The sequence below is a fragment of the Panthera leo genome, chromosome B4 (assembly GCF_018350215.1).
Source record: "Panthera leo isolate Ple1 chromosome B4, P.leo_Ple1_pat1.1, whole genome shotgun sequence".
In the NCBI taxonomy this organism is placed as follows: domain Eukaryota; kingdom Metazoa; phylum Chordata; class Mammalia; order Carnivora; family Felidae; genus Panthera; species Panthera leo.
The window spans coordinates 67,841,518-67,855,620 of record NC_056685.1 but is presented as its reverse complement, the minus strand read 5'-3'; the positions used below and the strand labels follow the sequence as shown (position 1 = coordinate 67,855,620).

Genomic DNA, 14,103 nt, shown 5'->3' with positions numbered 1-14,103 from the left:
TGGACATACTGCCTCCAACTGATACTGGGGTAATATCTTCAATATCAAAAAGGGACCTTTCTGAACTCCCCTTATGGTAATAAGAATTACCATATAAGGTTTGCCCCCAGAAGAAATGAAATCATTTTCATAAATATAAACTTCCTCTAACAAATGTCCCCAAGAAAAGGCAAAGACAGAATAAGTCATCAGGAACTCAAGAATTGCCAAATCCTGGGGCACCCGGGTGGTTCAGTGGGTTAAGCGTCTGGCTCTTGATTTTGGCTCAGGTTCTGATCTCAAGGTAGTGAGATTGAGCCCCGTGTCGGGCTCAGCATGGAGCATGGAGCTTGCCTGGGATTCTCTCCTCCCTCCCTTCTCTCTCTCTCTCTGACCCTCCCCCACTCATGCCCATGCTTTCTCACTCACACTCTCTCTCTGTCTCAAAATAAATAAATATATTTTTAAAAAGGAGTTACCAATTCCACTTTCACTGGTTATACTTCCTTGTAATGGAAGTTGTAGCTTCTGACAGTGAAAAGAAAGTAGTGATGGCTAATGGAAAGTCATAAAAAAGAATCACATGCTATTTCTCCAGAGCTAGTCCCAAGAAAGAAATTATAGCACATCCTTCCTCGTTGGCTTACCTGTGTTGGAAATTCTGGGTGAGATGGTACTTTCTGGGGTCACTCCAATAGTACCTGAAAGCAGAATAGAATGATATGATCATGTGAACTTTACTCCTATAAGAAAAGCATATTATAGAAAAGGGTGGGGAAGCTACACAACTTCTTTATTATGAAAAAAAGATTATTTTTGGCAATAGCTTGTTTCAGAGTTGTTTTGTGCACTTTCTAATGTTTCATTCCCAAAATAGTGGTGGGAGAGCACAATGTGGGATAGTGGTGGAGAGTCTCAAGACAAAGGTATTTTTCCTTTATTTACCTGTTTGAATGCCAGGGACTTGGCTACTGGATCCCCCTAGAAGAAGAAACAACAGGATTGATCACCAATTAAATTTACGTTTGGGTGAAGTACTGATGTTATAGAAATTTTAATGTTCTAGAAATGTTTAGACATGTGACAAAGTGATATAATGTAGTAGTAATATAGTATCATGATTAAGAGGTTAGACTTCTGAACCAGACTGGCTGAGTTGAAGCCTGTTTGTTTGCTGTATGACGTTGGGCAAGTTGATTAATATCTCTAAGCCATGTTTTCTCATCTGTGAAAATGATTGTACCTCAGTTTGGGGTAAGGTTTAAAATAATAGCAAGAAGGGTGTAGGATAATGCCTGGCACATACTTAGAGCTTGAAACTGTTAATTGTTATTGCTGCACTTGTATGTGAAAAGTGGCAAGGTTAGGAAGCTTATGAATTCACCTGTATTAATTTCAACTCCTGTGCTTCCACTGCCTCCAGGGAGTGTTGTAGCTTCTAAGACAGAGGAAAGGTAGAAAAAATGTGAGATGAAGAGGATTTAATGTTTTTTTAAAATATAATTTATTGTCAAATTAGCTTACATAAAACACCCAGTGCTCATCCCAACAAGTGCCCTTCTCAATGCCCATCACCCACTTTCCCCTCTCCCCAAACCTCCATCATCCCTCAGTTCTCTGTATTTAAGAGTCTCTTATGGTTTGCCTCCCTCCCTCTCTATTTGTAACTATTTTTTTCCCCTTCCCTTCCCCCATGGTCTTCTGTTAAGTTTCTCAAGATCCACATATGAGTGAAAACATATGTTTTCTGTCTTTCTCTGACTGACTTATTTTGAGGATTTAGTGTTCTGAGGCAAGTTAATTATGTACTTTTCTGGGCCACTGTACCATGAGAGATACTTTACTCCTAGAAGTTTTCCTGTGGAAGACTCTCTTCAGCTGGCTGGCTCACCTGTATTTGAACTCCCTGGTGCAAGTGTAGTGCCAGAAGATACCCTAGGGGTACCTACAACAAGAAGGGTGGCTTTTCCCCTCATGGAGTTGGGGGTGGGAATTCTGCTTATCTTGTGGGCCTTTTCAACTGGTGATAAATTATTTCTGTTCTCTTATGCATAGTTTTATTCCCAAATCAAATGAAGATAGAAATTCCTCAACAGAGAAGTCCCCTTTTCTGAGATTTAATGGCAGAAAAATAAGGGTTATTCATATTCTGCCTCTTGTTCTTCTGATCCGCTTCCCACCGGAGCCACCTAATGTGCTTCCAGTTCCTTTATTTATGGATACTTCTGTAGTAGCTCCTATGAGAATGAAAATTTTTAAAACTTAAGCATGAAGATAGATAGTTACTGGGATAACCACTGCACATTTCAGTTACTTCTATGCTCAAAGAAGAACATAATGAATAGAGATAAATTTTCTGTGTTCGTTGTGGCCTTCTGTTTACCTGAAATAAAACGCTCTGCCACTATCTTTCCATCAGCTAATATCATGGTGATACTTAAGATGACAAATAGAAAAAGAAAACTCCCTAGACAATTATCACTTTCACTCTCATATTCAGGGAGGTATATATGGAGGCTGGACCATGAAAATGAAGATATTTCAAAAATCTGCCCCAACTGATTCAAAATCAAGTAAAAAAGGAAAACACTGTTAATCTTAGATGTAAGTTCCTTAAAAGCCCCTCCTCAAGAAATTATCCTACTAAGAAACAAAAAAGTAATTTATAATCAACCAAAGTCCCCCCTGCCACACAAACACACCTACACCCACACACACTAATTTCCATCTGTTTCCTAACGGACTCTAGTAGTAGTATGGCTTCTAGAAGAAAAAAAGAAGAAACAGATAAAGGTTGGGTATTTAGGAAGAAAAGAAAATATGGTGCGGTGCTCTTACATGAGAAGATCCATGTGAAAGACATTTTTTCACCTTATTTTTAGGAAAGATGCTTTCTTCCCAGCTTGTTAACCTACCACTATGGGAACTTCCAGGTGCAACAGTTGTACTCGAGGCCACACCAATGGTACCTGAAATAAGAATGTCATGGGATCATCACAGAGAATGTTCTGCATTGAGGCAATCTGAGTATAAAGTAAGTGTATATTTCCAGGGCTGTATCTTCAGTTATATTACACATGGACAACTCCAGGAAGGACCATTCATAGAGACTATTTTGCCCATATGGAAGCTCTATGAGCATGCCTTTCTGCTCCTGGACTGAATCGTGTAATTTTTCCCATGTATCAATTATTTCATTCATTCAAAAATATTTATTGAGCCTGTTGAATACTAGAAATTCACCAATAAATAAAATAAATGAAGACTTTTTTTCCCTTAAGAAGTCTATCTTCTAGTAGGCTTACTTAGCAAATATTACACTATTTTCAACTGGGAACAGAAGAGTTTTTCACCATGTTTACCTGTTTTACTTTTAGCGACTTGATTGATACCCCAGAGGTAGTTCTTAATGGTTGAAAGTAGGAAAAATATTTTGAGTATGTTATCACTTTAATCAACCTCCGAGGCAACCAGTCATTAAGCAACTTAGACTTTAAAGTTCAAGATAAAAAGTCAAATGGGAGGCAAAAAATTTCTACTTTCATTTTAGTCATCTACTTGCCTGAGATAGAAGCTTTTGGGACAGTGTTGACTCCTGCCGATTCTGCAATAACATCAATCATGTCCAGTGGGTTAATCTTCCAGGAAACTACTACTACCACCACCCTATTCAGAAATCCACACCACATGGCCAGGCACTGGAAAAGGGTTGTCCAGAAACCAGCAGAGGAGTCTGAATCAATAGCACCATTGGCTGAGTGTGCGATGGAGGACCTGCCCTTCCTGTATAACAATCTTTCTGATCCAGAGGCAAACTCATGATTGTAATCAATGGCAATGCTAACATCTGGCACTCCTAATTCTCATTGATTTCATCACAGGGTCTCTGATGCTTTCTAAGGAAGCTTTGGCCTCTGGAAACAAAAAATTAGGAAAGTAGAAAGTATGTTTGGGGTGACATATTTCTGCTTGATGTTAGACAAGGAATGATTGCCTCTGAATACATTCACTTACCAACACTGGATCTTCCAGATTTAATAGTTGTGCCAGAGACTACTCCACTGGTACCTAGAATCGCAAAAGGGAAGGGATTGATATGTTATTTCCTTTACATTAAAAGAAAAGCTAAGAAGAAAAATGTTACAAGCTTCTTTTAATTCATAGAAGGCTTATTCTAGGGTTCCTCATATATCTTTTCACAAGAACATTTCTTTCCAAAAGAAAAAAAAAAGCTGTTTCACATTATAATTCTCATTCTGAATATTGGTAAATATCAGGGAGATATTCACATTTTCTCATGCTTACATGTTTGAATGTCAGAGATCTGGCTACCTGGTATGGTAGTCTGGACTCCTGAGGAGGAGAAAAGAGATGGGGGTGGGGAGAGATATTCTGCCTTATATAAACTTAGGGATGATTAGGGTAAACCATTAACACACTGGAATTTTGAGGTTTAGATAAAGACTTCCATAGGTCAGAAATCATTCTGTGTTTATTTCAGCCAATTTAAATTACTAGAAGGAATTCACAAAAAAGGGAAAACTTTCTGGTGCTATTTGCAATACCAATGGAGAAATCCCATCATATCTTCAGACTTAGAGCAATGAAACTCAGTGCTGGAATTTATAGATTTTCAAAAAGATTTTTATCCCTACTATTAAACCTATTTTGACTCACTTGCAATACCCCTAAATTAAATGCAAAGTCTCCAAAGGAAAGCTGAGACAGTCCTAAATCTGTTGACCCCCAAATCATGGGCTCTTCATGCTCACCTGTTTGGGCTCCAGTTCCAGTCATTTCTGTGGAAGTTGTGGCCTCTGAAGAAAGAAATAGGAGAATGATGAAATCTGGGAATTTGAAATATTGGGAAAATATATTGTGCTATTTCTTTATTATAACAGCCCTGAAAGCGAGATCATGACATCTGAGATTAAATAAGCGAAATTTCTTCCTTGTTAACCTATCTGTGTTAGAACTTCCAGATGTAATGGTTGTTCCAGACAATTCTCCAGTGGTACCTAAATTACAAAAAGGTAAACAGAGTAGTAGAGCATTTCACACTCCCAGTTCATCTTAGAATCATTAATGTGGCCCTAAAGCACTGAAGCTCCTTCCTGAAGACTATGAATAAAATTGAAAATGAACAACTTCACAGCATTGTATTTCTCAGGTCAAACTGGGATGGATGTGTTGCTATGGATTTCCCTTTCACTATGTCTTAAAAAGAAGCAGGTCTTTAAATCACCCTTACCTGCCTCACTTCCAGGAACATATCCACCTGTTGTGCCAGAGGTGCCTAAGGATGGGATTAAGCATGGTTTTAATTTTTATAAGTAGTAATCTTTGATGTAACTTGGAGCATTTTGATAATCAGTTGTCTTTATGAAGCTTTCTAGTGAAAAAGGATAGAAAATAAATAATAAGCATCATGTATACGAGAGAGATGATAGGAAGTGGCAAGCCCTGGGGAGAAGGTAAACTGGGTAAGGAGGATTAGGAGGATTGGGGGTTAGGATATATTCAATATGCACTCATACCTTTCTTCAGAAAAACAAAACAAATCAACAACAACAACAAAAAATACACTTCTGTGAGTCAGAACATAGAGGACAGCCTAGGCTTGTAATTCCCAAGCTGAATAACCTGAATATACTCTCATTGGTATACTACAATATTGTTAGAGGAGGTCATTGAAAGGACATGAATGTCAATTGACCTATGAGCTGGACTCTGGAAATGAGAGTATGGGATGTATGTTCTGCCTACATTTCCACAGCTGGAGCCGTTTTCAAGGAAGCAGCTTTGAGAGGGAAATGTGTCATTGAGACCATCTGGATGGTATAGAGTGACTGAACCCACTTAAGATCTCCACATAAGCTTTTAAGATTCTGGTGGTGGGTGCAGAGATCTACTCATCTTGCGGCCACCCAGGACAAGGCTCGGAGGTAAGTTCCCTTATTACACCTGCCACCTACCAATCCAGAGTGGCCTGCTTCTTTCTTCCGTTCTCTTCGCTGTTTGTGTACAGGGCCAGGCTCAGACTTTACCTGGGAAGCTCCCTAGTTTTGCAAACCAACAAATAGGGCCACAGGGAAAATGTAGGACCCTTTTTCACACTCCCTCCCATTTTCATGCTTAACCCAAACAGAGAAATAATGAGAGACTTAGGCCTCCACTGAAAAGCTCACTGCCTGGCAGTACTCCTTGGGTGATCTCGCTCCCTCCTGTGAAAGTTGTGGCTTCTAACAGAAGAAAAAGGAAAAAGAAAATGTAAAGGCTAGGGACACATGGGTGGTTCAGTCGGTTAAGCATCAGATTTGGCTCCGGTCATGATATGGTTGGGAGTTCAAGCCCCACCTCGGGCTCTGTTCAGACAGCTCAGAGCCTGGAGCCTGCTTTGGATTCTGTGTCTCCCTCTCTCTGCTCCTCTCACACATGACCTCTTTCCCTCTTTCTCTCTCTCTCTCTCTCTGTCTCACACACACACACACACAAATAAATAAATAAACATTAAAAAAAAGTAAAGACTTGGAGTGTGCACAGGACATTCAGGTATAATACCTCCTAGGTATACATCCTGTGTATAACTGTCAGGTAATGGACCCCATAATGCCCTGATGAAGGCTCCTTAGAGCACAAAGAGGAAAAATTAAAGTGTCTGAACAGAATTTATTGATGTCAAATATTGAACAACTGCTAAATTTTTCACCAGTCTGCTAAATATGGAACATCCAAAGAGTTTTGATATATATTTTCTTATTCTTTTTTTAATTTTTTTTAATGTTTATTTATTTTTTAGAGAGAGACAGAGCATAAGTGGGGGGGGGGTGGTGGCAGAGAGAAGGAGACACAGAATCTGAAGCCAGCTCCAGGCTCTGAGCTGTCAGCACAGAGTCCGATGCAAGGCTCAAACTCACGAACCGTGAGATCGTGACCTGAGCCGAAGTTAGATGCTTAACCGACTGAGCTACCCAGGCACCCCAAGAGCTTTGATATATTTCAGTCAGGACCTTTTACTGAAGTTATTAGAAAGTACCATTAGTGCCTTAACAGCACTCACCTGTGATGCTCCTCATTCTTGTTCCACTTTCTCCCAGAGAAGTTGTGGCTTCTGAGAGAAGAAAACAGGATAGAGTTGATTGGAAACTATTTAAGGACCACAGAAAGGAGCGTGTAGAGGAGACATCTAATTTGTGGGAGGACATGTGGAAGATTCCCTGTTGTCTTGTTGCCTCACCTGTAATAGAACTGCCAGGGGCAACAGTTGTACCAGGGGCTACCCCAGTGGTGCCTGAAACACAAAGGTCTGAAGTCATCACAGTGATTCATGTGTATCTCCTGAATACCTGTCTCTAGAAGGAAATCTCGATGTATCTCATATCAAGGGGCCCTTTCACTGCTTCCTGATGAAAGTGAGAATCATATACCTTTCCTGTGACCTATAGCATTAAGAAAGCAATCAAAATAATAATTTTTCCAAGTTGAGGCAACCTCCTCAAACGTCCCATGATTTCAAAACAGAGAATAAGGTGGCTTTCTTCCAAGTGTTCACCTGTCACACTCCCAGTTGCTTGGCCTCCCGGTACTGCAGTGGTGCCTACCGTAAGACGAAACAAACAAACAAAAAAAATGAATTTCCCAAGGAAATACTGAGCATCAATACTGTTTCTTTGAATAAGAAAATCTTTATATAGGACAGGCCTATTTAGGAGTTCACATCATTTTCACTTCTTCCCAGGTGTATAATACTCCTCAGCTCCCCCTGACATCTTAATGATATATAAGCCATCACAGGAGAAACCTATCATACGGTTTACATCACCAGCACATCTTTAAAAAATAGCCACTGTGAGGCTAGATGCTGGTGTTAAGAGCTCTTCCATATATTAAATATGTGAAATCTAAGAAAATGCTGAAAAGAAATACAAACTACTCTGTAGGAGAGCACACCTCCCAACAGGTGACTTCAGGGAGAGCCATAATTCACACTAAACCCCAAACTGTAAGCTAATTATTCTAAATGCATCTGGATCCAGGTCCAGAAGTACCACTGCCTTCTGTTAAAGTTGTGGCCTCTGAGGGAAGAAAGTGATGAACGATGAGGTCTGAGGATTTGGGATATTAGGGAAAGAATTATGTTGATATTTTTCAGAGCAGGTCTACTAACTATATTATGAGGTTAAATATGGAGATTTATTTCTTATTAACTTACCTGTGTGGGAACTTCCAGATATAATAGTTACCCCAGAGAATTCCTCTGTAAAACCTAAAAGAAGAAAAATAAAGGGGTCAACACAGCATTATCTCCCTGATCAATATGGCGTTGAACCACTGGAAGACCTTTCCTGAGGATCTTTGTTTCTGAAGGAAATGAATCATCAATTACTTCCCACAATTTCTTTTCCTGACCCACCTACTAATCCTTGTTCTACTGGAGTTGCCTTTCCATACATCCCACTGAAAGCAGAAGGAGACCTTATGTCACCCTCCCAGTTTCTCTTCCAGCCCCTGGACCCCCAGGAGTGAGAGGTGACTAAAAGAATCAAAAGGCAGATGATCAATTATTTGAGGTGTTTGGGTAGTCAGATGTTTAAAATAGCACTCCTTAACTCTAATACTCTCATATGATGAGTTTATTTAGTCCATTATACCTGGCTTGGAACTCTGTGAACTTCTACTAGCTCCAAGTGAAATCATGGTGGTACCTATTAAAGCAAATAGAGTGAAGCTTTAAAGTAAGTATACATTTTATCATTACTCTAGTATTTATAGACATCTCTTATGTGCAATATTGTTTTTGGCCCTTGAATGTATCAGTGAGCAGGATATTCAAAGATCCCTCCCTTGATGCAGCTTATATTCTAGCAACTGGAAACCATCAGTGAACAATCAACAGGACAAATAACACAGTGTGACAGATACTAGGAAGTGGTATGGGAAAACAGCAAACTATGTAAAAGCTCTGGGGCTTTGGAAGGCAGGGGCTGACCAGCATGTTGCCTTCATCTCTGCTATCCAAAGACTAGCTCTGCAGCACTGGGCATCTGGAAATCCATATGGAGATATCTTGAGGCTATGGAATTTCTAAGCAGGCCCAGGTGTGTGACTCTTGGCATGTTATGTTTCCCAGATGAAATGCAAGGCCCTTTCCCAGGTCAGGTGTTCACTGTAGCCACACAAACAGATTTGATAAAACCCCCAAAGCCTCACACTAAAACAGCTCACTTCCTAGAAGTTCTGTTTGGGTGGTCCCACTTCCTCCTGTGGAATTCGTGGCCTCTGATAGGGAAAAGGAAGGAAGGAAGGAGTAAAGACTAGGGTGTGGGAAAGTACACACTGTGCTGTTGTCAGAATCTATCATCCAATGGCCCAATTTTGCATGTATTTTCAGACTTACCTGTACTGTAATTTCCAGGTTCCACAGTTTTCTCAGGGACTATACCAGAAGTACCTAAAACAAAAAAGGGGCAGCAGTCACTCAGTTCAATTGCTTGTCCACTATGGGATTTAAATAGGAATCTAAAGTTTCCATATAGCAGTAAACTATAACCCCAAGACTTTGAATTCCAAGAACTAATTCATATATACCCCGTGTAATATTTCTTTCTACAATAATTTTACTGAGAAAGTTCTCGACTATCATGTCCCTTTCTTTGGGAGGAGAGATAGGAAGTTTCCCTCCAAATTACCTATCCATCTGTCATTAGTTTGACTTCATGATGGTGTACTGAAGGTTCCTGTAAGCTCAGGAGATAAGGAGGCAATGTAATGACTGTCCTGTCCTTTTTTCTGAATTTGCTTAATATAACATATATAAATAGTGTAGATTTTTTTCAGAAGACTGTTTTTTATATCAATTCTTAGCATTTTATTTTTTTAATATGAAATTTATTGTCAAATTGGTTTCCATACAACACCCGGTGCTCATCCCAACAGGTGCCCTCCTCAATACTCATCACCCACCCTGTCCTCCCTCCCACCCCCCATCAACCCTCAGATTATTCTCAGCTTTTAAGAGTCTCTTACGGTTTGGCTCTCTCCCTCTCTAACTTTTCTTTTCCTTTCCCTACCCCATGGTCTTCTGTTAAGTTTCTCAGGATCCACATAAGAGTGAAAACATATGGTATCTGTCTTTCTCTGTATGACTTATTTCACTTAGCATAACACTCTCCAGTTCCATCCACATTGCTACAAATGGCCATATTTCATTCTTTCTCATTGCCAAGTAGTATTCCAATGTGTATATAAACCACAATTTCTTTATTCATTCATCAGTTGGTGCTCAGAAGACTGTTTTAAGAAGTTATTATGAAGTGCAGGTATTAGATTAGCAGCACTCACCTGTGGCTATTCCAACTCTGGTTGTTTCATTTTCTCCTAGGAAAGTTGTGGCCTCTGATGGAGAGGAGGAAAGAGTTAATTGGAGAATATTTAGGGTCATGGAAAAGATAGCTGGTACTCCTGCAAAGACGAATACCAGAGGAAACATCTAACTTATGGGAGGACATGTGGAAAGTTCCCTACCATCTTGTTGACTCACCTGTGTTAGAATTTCCAGGGACAACAGTTATGCCAGGGGCTACCCTAGTGGTGCCTGAAACAAAGGAACAGCAGTGCTCATGTTTCTTTCCTAAAAACATGCCTCTAAAAGTAACCCAAGTATATCTTCTTTATAGCTAACTGGCTCACTCTCTGGCCCTTCTCTGATGATGAGCCCTATGTATTTTCTTTTCACCATTTTATTACCAAAGCCAGAGTCACAATGTTGTCAACCTAAGATAACTTTTCCAGAATTCTATGTCTCGTCACGCTCACCTGTTTTACTCTCAGTGACTTGACTTGCTGATGCTACAGTGGTACCTGCTGTGGAGTGGCAACAGAAGGTATGAGTGTGCTCAGAACCCCAGACATTGGGAAAATATCTCACTCTTCATTGCTTTCTTGTGAAAAGCAAACATCTATCTATATAGGGCAGACATGTCTCCAGGGTCCATGTAGCTCTTCTCCATTTCTCCACAATAGAAAGTTTTCTTACCTTTCCCTCTTCAAATGCTTATAATTTATAATTCCACAGGAAATAATTCTCAGAATAATTAGTACAATCATCCCATCTTCAGGGATTACAGCTAAGATGGTGGACTCTGTTATTAGTAGCTTTTCAGGAAAAAATAGTTCAAAACTGAAAAAGAATTAGTTGGCCAAATGTGCAATATTAATAAGGTAAATATGGACTGCTCCCCAGAAACCCTCTCTCTCTCTAGGCTCTCCTACAAATGCCATAATTAGTGGTAACAAGAAGACAGGAACTGGTCCCTCTCACCTGTTCTGAATCCACCTCCACTGGTGCCAACACTTTCTGTGGAAGTTGTGACCTCTTGAGGGAGGAAATGGAACAGTAAGTTCTGGGTGTTTGGGTGGGTGGAAAGAGATATTTTGTATTATTTAATCACCACAATCCTACAAAAAACTTCATGTCCAGAGTGTCCAAACAGATGGCTTTCTTATTATTTCAACTTTAACCTGTCTTGGGAATGCCTGTTTTAACAGATTTCTCTGGTGGTAGGCACTGAGTGGCTCACTGAGTGATACATGTTGAATGGTCCTTAATCAACAAAGGGAGAATCTAATGGATCAAGTGGATAAGTATTGAAATCAAACACTTCATCAGATAAGGACCCCAAAGGAATTTTATATCAGTGAATGAAATAAGACAAAAAAGCCTGTCTTCAAGGAGCTAACATTTGAACGTATGTACTGAAAGAATGTAAATGAGAGCAATTGAGAAAAAGTGAGATGTTCTAAAGATTAAACTTCTTTTAAAACTGTTAAGTCTAAAAAGAGATACCAGGATGCAATAAAAGCTAAAAATTTTCATGGAAAGGATAGGTGATAAATAACACTAATAAGCTGAGAAAAAAAGCTGCCTTTTTTTAATAAGGGGCATATTTCAGAGTTATTTTCATTTATTTGATTGATTTTGCACATTTGTACACAACTGGTGTAGAATTTAACTATTATGTAAGGGAATCAATATGACTTTGTTATGATTTAAGAAGGCATAAGAATAGAAAAATCAAAAGCCCTATGCTACCAGAATCTAATTTGAAGTTCATGTTTTATTAATCTGATAAAATTGAGATTTCTATTATATTCTCTAGTCTAGTTACTGCAATACCAATTTTTTTCCAAATGCACATTTACAATTTCATATTTTCTCACCTGTTACTGCAAGCTATTTTGACATCACTAAAACTTAAAAACAAACTATATTTATAAATGCACATTTTAAATTTTTCATGAAAAGATTAATTTATATTAGATTATAATTTGGGAAGAATATCACAGTCTCATATATTTTTCAGTGTCCAAATGGAAAACATAAAAATGCTGAAGCCACATCCTACAGAGCATATTTTTGTCATTTTAATGTTGACTTACCTACAATTAATACTGGTGGAATTCTCTTATCTGAGCCTAAAAAAGGAAAGATTAAATTCATGTTTCCATTAAAGAATATACTTGAATTCCATTTTTAAAAATCCCTTTGGTGCTTCAACTGCCATCATATATAATTTTTTTATTAAAAAACAGAGGTATGGTATTTTCATAGAGGCTGATCTTAGAAATTGAAGTCAGAATGCGAGATCACTTGGGAGAGAAGCTGCGAAGTGCTCTGTAAGGAATCACCTATGAATTACAAATTATCAAAGTGAAAGCAAAACCATTGCCTTTTTCCCAAGTAAAATATTTACACAATGTAATTCTTGTTTGCTGCCATTTAATTAAAGATTAAGGTCTTGAATTTGGAAAATGCAAAAGTACTATTGTCAATAACAATAAAGTACATACTATGTCCAATAGTCACATCATAGTAGCCATGATATTAATTTATAATATAATTATGGTGTTCAATATATAATTTGAAACATTTCAATTTATTTACATTTACATAGCCATAGATTGAATAAAGAATAATTATAAATTTAGTCTGAATCAAATTATTGAACTATTTTCTAGTGACTAGTTTGTAAAATAAATTTATATAAGCCATCTTTGTAAAAGTAGTTAGAATAAGTGTAGCATAATACTTTACAAGAAAAAAAGCATAAACAATCTTTTCCTTAAATAATGGACAATTTCATCATGAACAGCTAGGTTCGGTGAGATAACCTACAAACAGAAATAATGCCTTTCTCAAGTACTATATTACTAGTCCAAAAATTTAAATATTAATGTGCTATCGTCTTTAATACATTTTCATTCATTTATTGTTAAGAAAAAAATTGCCCTATAAGTTGGAATGATTGTAAAAAGAAATGAAGTGATAAAGTTTTTATTTATAAAGCAATAGTATTATAGTTTTTGCCAATGTTTTAGAATTGACAAATGCCACAGTTTGTCATTATATATAAAATTTTAAACCCCTTTTTAGTACTTGCTGCTGTAGCTTGGAAATGGAGAAAATTTAAGCTTTATAAATATTAAAAGCAAGGTCTTATTGATGGATCATCAAAGACCATTTTATATTTGCCTTACAGGACGACGGACATTGTGGGTAGGAGCACAGTCTTTGGAGTCGGTATAGAATGGATAAAAATATTGGCTCCAATATTTGATTTGCTGTAGAATATGAACAAATTTAGGTTGTATCTTTTTTTTTTTAACGTTTATTTATTTTTGAGACAGAGAGAGACAGAGCATGAACAGGGGAGGGTCAGAGAGAGAGGGAGACACAGAATCTGAAACAGGCTCCAGGCTCTGAGCAGTCAGCACAGAGCCCGACGCGGGGCTTGAACTCACGGACCTCGAGATCGTGACCTGGGCCGAAGTCCGACACTTAACCGACTGAGCCATCCAGGCGCCCCTAGGTAGTATCTTTTCTAAGTTCCCCATGAGTAAAATGAGATAACAAAATTTATTCTAATAGTTAAATGAGAGAATATATTTAAGGACACTATAATTATGTAACTGGCATTATTACTAATTATTTTGCCATTTTTAATTAGCCAATAAGCATGAAATGTGTAAAAAAAAAATCTGACATCCCCTGCTTACTTACCAGTAGTGGAACTTTCTGGTGCAGTTGTTGAACCAGGGGCAGCTTCTGTAAAACCTGAAATTAAA

General features: G+C 38.2%; 1 protein-coding gene across 1 annotated transcript in view; it reads right to left on the bottom strand.

Moving 5' to 3' along the window:
* MUC19 (mucin 19, oligomeric) overlaps positions 1–14,103 on the bottom strand; it is a 139,253-nt gene that overhangs the window by 17,622 nt on the left and 107,528 nt on the right. The window contains exons 54-72 of the mRNA XM_042948292.1: positions 14,039–14,092; positions 12,418–12,453; positions 11,300–11,353; positions 10,520–10,573; positions 10,321–10,374; positions 9,377–9,430; positions 8,631–8,684; positions 8,192–8,245; positions 7,532–7,576; positions 7,217–7,270; positions 7,040–7,090; positions 5,231–5,275; positions 4,605–4,796; positions 3,994–4,047; positions 3,542–3,835; positions 2,895–2,948; positions 1,364–1,417; positions 925–960; positions 627–680 (exon numbers count right to left, since the gene is read on the bottom strand). Coding sequence (XP_042804226.1) covers positions 627–680; positions 925–960; positions 1,364–1,417; positions 2,895–2,948; positions 3,542–3,835; positions 3,994–4,047; positions 4,605–4,796; positions 5,231–5,275; positions 7,040–7,090; positions 7,217–7,270; positions 7,532–7,576; positions 8,192–8,245; positions 8,631–8,684; positions 9,377–9,430; positions 10,321–10,374; positions 10,520–10,573; positions 11,300–11,353; positions 12,418–12,453; positions 14,039–14,092 — 1,347 coding nt within the window. The remainder of the gene's footprint in view (positions 1–626; positions 681–924; positions 961–1,363; positions 1,418–2,894; positions 2,949–3,541; positions 3,836–3,993; positions 4,048–4,604; positions 4,797–5,230; positions 5,276–7,039; positions 7,091–7,216; positions 7,271–7,531; positions 7,577–8,191; positions 8,246–8,630; positions 8,685–9,376; positions 9,431–10,320; positions 10,375–10,519; positions 10,574–11,299; positions 11,354–12,417; positions 12,454–14,038; positions 14,093–14,103) is intronic.